The sequence below is a fragment of the Venturia canescens genome, chromosome 9 (genome assembly GCF_019457755.1).
Source record: "Venturia canescens isolate UGA chromosome 9, ASM1945775v1, whole genome shotgun sequence".
NCBI classification, from domain to species: Eukaryota; Metazoa; Arthropoda; class Insecta; order Hymenoptera; family Ichneumonidae; genus Venturia; species Venturia canescens.
Window position 1 is genome coordinate 19,521,922 of NC_057429.1, and position 8,850 is coordinate 19,530,771.

Here is an 8,850-nt window from a genome sequence, read left to right on the forward strand (position 1 = left end):
CGGAATGTATGCCTATATATATGGAAACGCTATGCTTATACACGTAAACTTTAGTGATCGATTACTCGATAACTGTGTAGAAGAAAAATCTTAAAAAATTTGTGTCGTCAAATTTGGCACTAAAGAATATGTTCACCAAATTTTATAAAATTCTGAACTTTTTGATTTTTTTAATTTTTTTAGCATGGATTAGCATGGCAACATTGTATCGCCTGTACCGAAACTCCTTAAACTAAAACAACAGCAAATATGCAGAATTAGATTTGACGCAACAGATCAGTATCGATTCCTATTTAACTCACCATTAAATAAAAAAATGCAAGGATTTTTATAATCCGAATAAAAACTCTGGTTCCACGACGATTTTTATAAGCATTAAAAAAAGGTTTCAGCACCAGGAGATCAGTGGACGTCGAGAACGTAGATCTGCCTCGACGCAGGACAGGCTTGTTCGTTCGAAGCTCAATATTTCAACGAGAAAACTTAGAGTCGCGCATGCCAAGCCAAATCCGAGGATGATGAACGCGAAGCCTAAATCGTCGAGAGTTAAAATTTTGAAGTTTTTACCGCTGCCCTGATTCTCATTGGCTTCTAGATTCCGAACTTTATTTTCGAACGTCATCGATTGGTGATGATCGAACAGACCGGACTCGACGTAACGAAACTTATGGCGAGTCGCCTTATTTTGCAGGGGCCAATCTTCTCGACTTGGCCAGAACGTAAAAACTTGAGCGACTGATTTTTTGGACATGTGAAGCTTCAGTTCTATGGCGTCGTTGATGAGCCAGTCTCTGAAGCCGACGCACGCGATCGACGAGTTTCGTAACACGTAATCGGTGCACTTACGCGAGCCCAAGTCGATTCCGACGAAGCGGTCTCCGTAATCGCCTCTAAACACCGCGAAATCTTCTGATCTACCGTAAAGAACGTAATTTGATTTATTGAGATCCCCCTGATTATTGACGTTCGGATACCGCACGTGCTTCGCCAGCAACGCAGAAAGTTGGCCCTGATAGAGGGCCTGCATAGTTACGACGAAGCAGAATAAACAGGCGAGAAATATTCGTGGGCCCATGTCACGAGGCACTTTGGTGAAACAAGAATTGCAGACCATCCGAAGGGTGTTGAGGACGGCTATGATGAGCGACTGGCGGAGAGCGAACTTCAGAAAAATCACTGTAACCAGGGCGACGATGCACAGACCGATTCTCGAAGGTCGATCGATCGCAGCGATGATTCTTCGCCATTGGGTCTGATAATCCGTGTACTGGGTTACTGCAAAAAATCTAGCACGCATAATCGGGTAGATCCCAGTCAGATTCGCTCCGGTCGTCAACGACGTAGCGTAGGGAATCAAGTCACTTCGACCGTCAGTGAAATCCTTCAAGAGGCCGTGACCTTTCCCCTCTTCGTCGATGTGTCCGAACGATTCGGTTGGCGGATGGCGTATCATTTCCAGCGTTACGTTCATGTGGTCCGAGAACGTCTGTATAATCATGTTGAGAAGACTGTACTCGGAAAATCTGTTCGTAGCAGTAGGACTGTGCTGCTCCAACGTTGACATCCGAACGACGTAACCGCCGGTTTTTCTAGTTTGATCGAAATCGATGCTGTCACAAACGTTGAGATTTCTATTAAATTTTCGTGAGAATAGAGTCCAAGGATGGTTGCTCAAGCCTCCGCGAATCCCCTCGACTTCCCATGGGGCTGAAGCGTCTTGGGTGTAAGGATTGAACATGAAAATCAATGGTCCTTCAACGGCGTGATTGCAGATGAACTTCGCTCCGAGCATATTCATCATCCATGCTGTCCACAATACTGCAAAAGCCTCAGCACACTCGATTTCGTTGCCAGGCGAGGCGAGCACGTAAACTGGGGCCATGTGATTCCACCATCGAGAATTCTTCATGCCAACGAGAATTTTCCTCAGCTCCAATGACGACAGGGTCGTCACTATGAAAACTCGTAATTTGTGTATCCTCGTCGAAGCTTGCGTCGAATTTCCAGTTATTAGAATCGTGCTGATCGGATTGTCCGATGACATCGAGGCGATGAAAGAGTCCGGAATGTCACCAGCCATACCAATGTGCTTGACGCGTCCCTCGTAACAAGATTTTATTAGCTTCACCTGCTGGAATTTATTGATATCAAAGAAATTGTGTCTGTTAAATTCTCCTCAAATTCTTTTATTTCGTCTTACCGTCGTTGCAGAAAAATCTGGTTCTCCTTGCAGAAACAGCATCGGCTTACCACCCACTGATATTACTGCTATTTCAAAAGCCAATAGCGTCAGCTTCAAGTTGACTTTATTCATGGTAGTTACAAGTTCTCAATCACAGCTGCGCATCGACTTGGACGTCAACAGAACGGTTCCAACTGATGCAGTCCAGAAGGGCGTTTTTAAACGATCCTTTTATGTACCGCACACTACTATGACAATCGAGGTCCCCGGCACCTGAAACACGCGCCACTTTTATCAATCGATATTAATCACTGGCAATTATCTAAGATAATTACGAAGCACTGCAAGCACTGTATGATGGCGAGTCGAGCAAACTGCACGTAGAATCCATTAAAGAAATATTATCTGACATCTTACTTAATGGCTCATCGTACCTTTCGAATAACTCTACGACCTAAATACTGTCACAGCATTTCCATAATTTCATAAATTTATCAAAATTAGTGAAGCAAAAAAGAATATTTACGGGTTCGAATGAATTCATGAGCGCAATTTCGAATATTTTTTACTGCACGAGTTTACAGTTTACGAATCGCAATGAACCTCTGACAGTGACGTGCAAACTACGACGAGGAAATTTTCGAATTGTGCAACTTTTACCTCCGAGCTCGGTCGATTTTTTCGAATGCAGATTTGTACATTCTTTCGGGGAGGCAGGCAAAAAATGAAAAACGAGAATGGAAAGTTTCGGAAAATAGTTAACACGATCAGATGTTTGTTTATTGAAAATAGAATTTTTTGCCAAGGGATTTACAACGCTGCTCCAAGTCACGTGGATTTTTGTTTTTTTGCAATCAAGGCATTTGCTTCATTGCAATCGGATCCAAGCAGGTTCCCACTTTTTCGCAGAGTTTCTTTGTCAATAATATTCAATGCGCACAAGCAGACGAGAGCAGCTCCTTGTTCGGCCCACTTTTTATTTTTTTCCCTGTGTGCATAAAACATTTTTTATTGGATAACAATTTTGTGAAAAATAATTGGGAATTAAGTAATGAAAAGAAAGTCTCAGAAAAAATGAGACGCGATGGGCTCTTGGGTCTCGTTATTTTTATGAGGTAAAGAACGAGGAATAGAAAATGAAAGTTGTGAGCTGTGCAATCAGATCAATTAGAACTTGGAGAAGAATTCAAGAGTACGACTAAAGTCGTGAATTGATACCTAACGAAGAAAGCTGCTAATTTATTCCAAAACGAAAAGTCCGAATACGCGAGAGCCCATTTTGGATGGAAACGTTGATCTCGTCGTAAGAGAGTTTGCGAGTTATTTCAAAAGTCACAGTAAAAATGAAAAAAACGAAAGTTTATGTAATTGAGAAAAGTAGGAAAATAAATAAATATATTAGGCGCTAAAAATGGACGAAGAAAGTATAAATGAAAAAAAAATGTTTAAATCTACGTGAAAGTAACTAAAAAAAGATGGAAACTAATTGGAATTTAGGCGTTCCAGTACGAACAAATACTCACCAGAATGTCGAGCTATATTTTTTGCCATCAACAGTGACGACAGACCGAAACAATTTATCCTCGTACCAGGTGTCGTATTCCGCCATTTTTTTCTTATTTTCACGAATCCATCGATACAATCGAGTTTTCGGTAGTTCATCATCCGCGGAATAATTATTTTTCAAATATGCGCACCGCATCACTGTCAATTCGTCATCGTCAAACTTGCGTTTCGAAGTACCCAGTCCATTCTCCTCGTCATCTCTCGACGCCGGTTCCACGTGGAAACGACCCTGGAGCCCTTTCCTCTGGAATTCTTCACTTTTTTGTCTGCAGTAGTCGCCCATGCCCCAAACATCACTGTAAAAAAAAAAGCAGGAATCAATTAACAGGAATCATAGAAATTTTTCTATTACTTGATTGATTTCCTAATCGTGATACTAAAAAATGCTATTTTCAGTGCATCCAATAGAGTGTCCATTTGTAGGGAATCGATACTGTACTGACACGAGCTTCTGGAATTGTGCTATTTTCGTAGCAACATTACAGCGAGAATCACGCGAGCCCTTGATAACTCGTTATCGTGATTTCTTTGACCCTGATTCAGTATTGCGCAGGAACTGATTCAGTCAAGTGCTTTGTTATGCGTAAATTACGACTGCTCAGAGAAATTAACGATTGAAGGAAAATTCATTTCCTACCAGATTTGTTCGAGCGTCTGAGTAGCCAAGAATTTTTTTCCCAGTGGCGATTCCTGCAGATCTCTGATAATATTTTGCACACAATATTTCGTATTCGAAGGTGCATTGTCATAATCAATAGAATATCTCAAATAGCCTTGGATGACGTCCTCCATAGGGAGTAATCCTTGTTTACGAAAAATGGAGCAATTCCATTGCGCAGCTCGGGCCAGCATGACGCTACTGGCTCCCGTGTCTTCTTTGAATTTCAAAATGTCTTTATGTTTCTCAATGTCCTTCGAGCCGCCATTCGCGATCACAGGAATCTTCAGATGCTTTGCAATTCTGCTGATCGTTTCGTTGCGATTGGGATGTTGGGGTCGCTCGTCGACCGTTCTACCGTGCACCGTTATCGCTGATATTCCAGAAGAGACGAGGACCTTCGTCGGCATAGAAAAATTCAAATGTCGTTATAAGAACCACGGTCAAGAAGAACGAATCGTTCGAACTGAGCTCACGAGAATTGCATTCTTTTGGAAAATTTTCAAATGAATTTCTCGCAAAAAATTTTCTTATTTACAGTTGTTATAATATTTAAGTGAAACAATTGAAATTCGAATTTAGAAAAGTTTGAATTTTTCACTGTCAAAATGTGGGGATCGTTTGGACCTCGCGAGATCAGATACTCTCGCAATTTTTAGCCTCGACGCTTACTAATTTGGGTCTGTAAGACCCAGACAATTTTCCGAGCTTCTATGTCAAGCGATTGTACCGAAGTTCAAACAACCAAATTTCTGTTTAGTCGAAATTCGAACTTGATCATGGAAGTGAACTTATTTCGATTGATTTTCGTTCTGAATTAGAAATTTAGGAAATTATTACGTCGCAGAGATCGAGAGTTTTGTTGACATCTGAAAATACTCGTATTTTACAAGTAACGGGAATGCTGAGAGCGTCGACCAACGTTTTCAGAATTGCTTTGGCCTTCTCCGAATCCTTCAGAAGTGCGGCACCCATTCCACCGTTGATGGAAAATTTTTTTGGACATCCCATGTTAATGTCAATTCCAGCAACATCGTTCTCAACCATCTTTCCCACTTTTAGGGCTCTTCCAGCGTCGCTCGTACCCAGTTGCAAAACCACGCGATCTCGTTCACGGTTGCACGTGCGAAAGACGATCGTCCCGTCAGTACGATCCACATAATCGATCGTGCCCAAAACATCTATTTTTTCGAAAAATAATTTTATTATTTACACTTATTTATCAAATTTATCGAGGAAGTCGTTTATTTTTCGAGTGGAAAAACATTATTTTCTACCAATTTTTCGTGACAAAACTGATTTTCAATGATTTTTATTTCGAAAACACTTGTTGCCGTATTAAAAAATTATTATTCGACGAATTATGGGAAAATTGGTTTTCGCTATACTGAAAAAAGACTTGTCACACAAAAATGCTCCATTCGAGATCCATGACGTCACATCCATAGTTTATATCGAGCAATGAAAAAGGTTTGCGCAATTCAATTGATCTCACTTGTCAGCTTGCATGTCTCTGAAATTCTTAAGGAATATCCCGAATTTTGCAAACGTTTCGTAAAAAAGAGGTTCATCACCGTATTTACAACTTTTTAAGTTAATTTCCGAAGTAAATAGAGTAGAGGAAGAGAATCATCTGTTTTTTAGATGGGAAACTCTTTTCTAAAACTATGTGTCAATAGATTTTCAATAATATTATTGTAAAGCTTTTATTATGGTATTTCAATATTTGCATGGGGACACCCGTTATATAAAAATCTCAATAGATAACGCAGTTTACCATTTTCTCGGCGTACGGATCGCAACAGTTTAAAGTCGATAAGTTCCTCGGTGTAGACGATATCGGCGCCATAGTCGAGAGCCAGAAGCCGCATGGGAAGTGTTCCAATGCGGACCATAGGCGCGAGAATGATTTTGTTATCGTAACGGAGTCTTTCATTCGTTTCAACCATTTTTCGTTTCACTCGAATAGATGCTCAGAAGCCCTGATCTTTTGTCTAAGATCGTTAATAACAAGCTTTTTTAACAATAATATCAACACCGAAAACTCCGAAGAAAGGACCATAAAAGGCACAGTATACTCTATCACCACATTTTCTCACATTCAGTTTCAGTTATACTGAAATAATCGATGTTACGAAGGAACAAAATGGCATTTTAGTTAGCGATTTGGCAGGTGGATGACGCCGCTGTTTTATTCCGAATTAGAATAGTAGAAAGCGGAACGTCGCTTAGGGAAGAAAAAGTCATATCTTGGGTAAATTTTCGCCCAAATCTTCCAAGTTATGTCCTTATTTTCCGGGACGGAATATTTCAATTTAGTCTGACAAAATTAACTTTAATGCTCGATACTGTGGTAACCGGCGTACGTGAATCGAAGTTAACCTCACTTTGTCTTTCCAAAATAATAGTACGTCTTCCAAAATCTTTGTCCGCCGAAGAAGTATCCTAAAATTCGTGGGAACATTAAAATTCTTCGTAAACAATCGAACTTCACTGTTTTTTATTCATGACATCGTTAGGAGATGAAAATAATCTTCGGTTCCGTATGATCGAGCAATATCTAAGTCGAGTGCTCTGTTGGTGGGACGGTTGGAACAAATCAAGAAATTTGAACGAAAATAATTCAAAAATTTCGAACTTCGAATATTTTTTATAGATAAATCCACATAACTGGACTGCGTATCGAAGTGTACTGTAACACGTAACAACCACGGTCTACATATTTTTTGAACGTATAGTTTCTAGTCATACAGAACAAAAACTGTTGTTTAAAGACTTTTACATTAACAAATATTTACAAACATTTACACACACAAATACATATTCTACCGCCAAAATACAATGGCAAACGCAGGTACTCTCGTGGCTCATTTGTTCAAATTGGCCGTCACTCTTGTTTGTATGCGATATATCGAAAGTTCATACAAAATTTTTTCGAACGAGAACGATTGGGCTGCACGGGCTTTTCAAATTTTGCTCATCCACTCCATTCTTGGTGTTTTCACGTTTGGTAAGTTGGAATGTATTTAATATCACATGAAAATATGTCAAAAACGAAAAAGTTTTTCAAAGCTTTCAATTTTTATTCCAATTCATTGTAATTCTGCAATAAAATAACATCAATCATGAAAGTTACAATCGAATTTTATATAACTTTATTTTGAATATTCACGAATTTTTCCTCCACTATTATTTGTAAAAGATTCTCTAGAGAAGAACTTTCTTGACTGACAAATATCTTTTTGGGTGATTTTATGATAGCTTGAAACTCATCCCAACATTTTTGGTTCGGACACCAGAACTCAAAAAATATAAAATTGTTTTTGTGTTTAAGGAACTTCGGGGAGCCTCGTAGGAAAACGAATGTTCCGAGACATTTATGACGGCTTGACAAATATCATTGAGATTGTGCCACTAGCACTTTTTGCTACAGAAATATCACTGCGGTGCCATGTGAATGAAATACTCAGGCAATTGCTACTTATTACTCTGGGGATATTGCCCATAGTTCACGAAGTTATACGTAAAAAAAAACGTGCCCGAACGCTCCAACTGACGAATTTTGTCATTGGTGTACAACTGTTTACTATTATTGTTGCTTGCCTAAAACGAGGGAATTTAAGTGTCACCAGCTTCGTTGCTGCTTATATTCTGGACCGCTACTTCCTGGAAGATCTCTGTGACCGTTTCGATGTGCCTTATATTGATCTTGCCCAGTACAGCATGTCATTCGTGGAAGTTTTTGCTCTCGTTACCATTCAAGAATTGTGAGAATTGAACTTCCGTTTCTCCCCGTCAATCCTGTCTTCTACCATTACCTTTGTCTTCTTGAAAACTTTGGAAGAAATAGAAAATTTGAGATATCCAAAATGGTCTTTTTCTTTTATTCTGCCATCCCAATTATTGCTGTAACTCCTAAAATTCTTAAATTATCGTGGACTTAAGATTTGTGTGAATGCATCGTTCGTTTAAGTTCTGATGAAATTCGAATTTTGAAACATTGCAAGCGATTATTTATGGGAGAGACGGATTCGTCATTGCTTGAAATTATTATTACTTTATATTGGTATATTTCAAGTGCAAAATAAACAAAATCCAAATCTTTAAAACAGAAATACTAAAATTGAATATTTATGGGACAAATCTTTTTTCTGTTCATTTTGGTGGACATTATTTTTCGAATTTTGCGTAATTTTTGTTTCATTTCTTTCATAGACTTTAAATTATATTTATGAGGTTATAAATATTATTAATTATGGATTATTTTGTTCTCAAACATTTGTATTGCCGTGTTCATGCCGTAATTGAGTTTCAAGTATAGAGCCCCTTCGAACTTTTGGTTAGCAACATGAGTTGATCACAACAAAAAACCGATCTAACCTGACGTGAGAAGAGGCGCTGGCGCTACTATCGCTTTCTTCTTTGTTTTCTCTTTCACACGCTC

The 8,850-nt window shown here is 39.1% G+C and overlaps 2 protein-coding genes across 3 annotated transcripts; one reads left to right on the forward strand and one right to left on the reverse strand.

Moving 5' to 3' along the window:
• Positions 1 to 2,927: 2,927 nt before the first annotated feature.
• Positions 2,928 to 6,490, reverse strand: Dus2 (Dihydrouridine synthase 2). Of its 2 annotated transcripts, none has more exons than XM_043427849.1 (5): positions 6,184 to 6,490; positions 5,247 to 5,587; positions 4,386 to 4,804; positions 3,706 to 4,044; positions 2,928 to 3,170 (listed from the first exon to the last, which is right to left on the reverse strand). In XM_043427849.1, exons 1-5 carry the CDS (start codon positions 6,353 to 6,355, stop codon positions 3,011 to 3,013), a joined length of 1,431 nt encoding a protein of 476 aa, XP_043283784.1. In that variant the 5' UTR covers positions 6,356 to 6,490; the 3' UTR covers positions 2,928 to 3,010. The 2 variants fall into 2 exon arrangements, with proteins under 2 accessions (XP_043283784.1, XP_043283785.1); XM_043427850.1 differs by lacking the exon at positions 6,184 to 6,490 and adding an exon at positions 5,902 to 6,048.
• Positions 6,491 to 6,570: 80 nt separating this feature from the next.
• On the forward strand, positions 6,571 to 8,276 carry LOC122415596 (uncharacterized). Its single transcript, XM_043427858.1, has 3 exons — positions 6,571 to 6,660; positions 7,063 to 7,416; positions 7,741 to 8,276. Exons 2-3 carry the CDS (start codon positions 7,248 to 7,250, stop codon positions 8,175 to 8,177), a joined length of 606 nt encoding a protein of 201 aa, XP_043283793.1. The 5' UTR covers positions 6,571 to 6,660; positions 7,063 to 7,247; the 3' UTR covers positions 8,178 to 8,276.
• Positions 8,277 to 8,850: the final 574 nt, after the last annotated feature.

Excerpts from the sequence above, each read along its gene's own strand:
- LOC122415596 (XM_043427858.1), top strand. The coding sequence starts at position 7,248 with ATGGCAAACGCAGGTACTCTCGTGGCTCATTTGTTCAAATTGGCCGTC. Across the intron at positions 7,417-7,740 it reads TCTTGGTGTTTTCACGTTTG|GAACTTCGGGGAGCCTCGTA; the intron begins GTAAGTTGGAAT and ends TTTGTGTTTAAG.
- Dus2 (XM_043427849.1), bottom strand. The coding sequence starts at position 6,355 with ATGGTTGAAACGAATGAAAGACTCCGTTACGATAACAAAATCATTCTC. Across the intron at positions 5,588-6,183 it reads ATCCGTACGCCGAGAAAATG|ATGTTTTGGGCACGATCGAT; the intron begins GTAAACTGCGTT and ends TCGAAAAAATAG. Across the intron at positions 4,045-4,385 it reads CAGACGCTCGAACAAATCTG|TGATGTTTGGGGCATGGGCG; the intron begins GTAGGAAATGAA and ends TTTTTTTTACAG.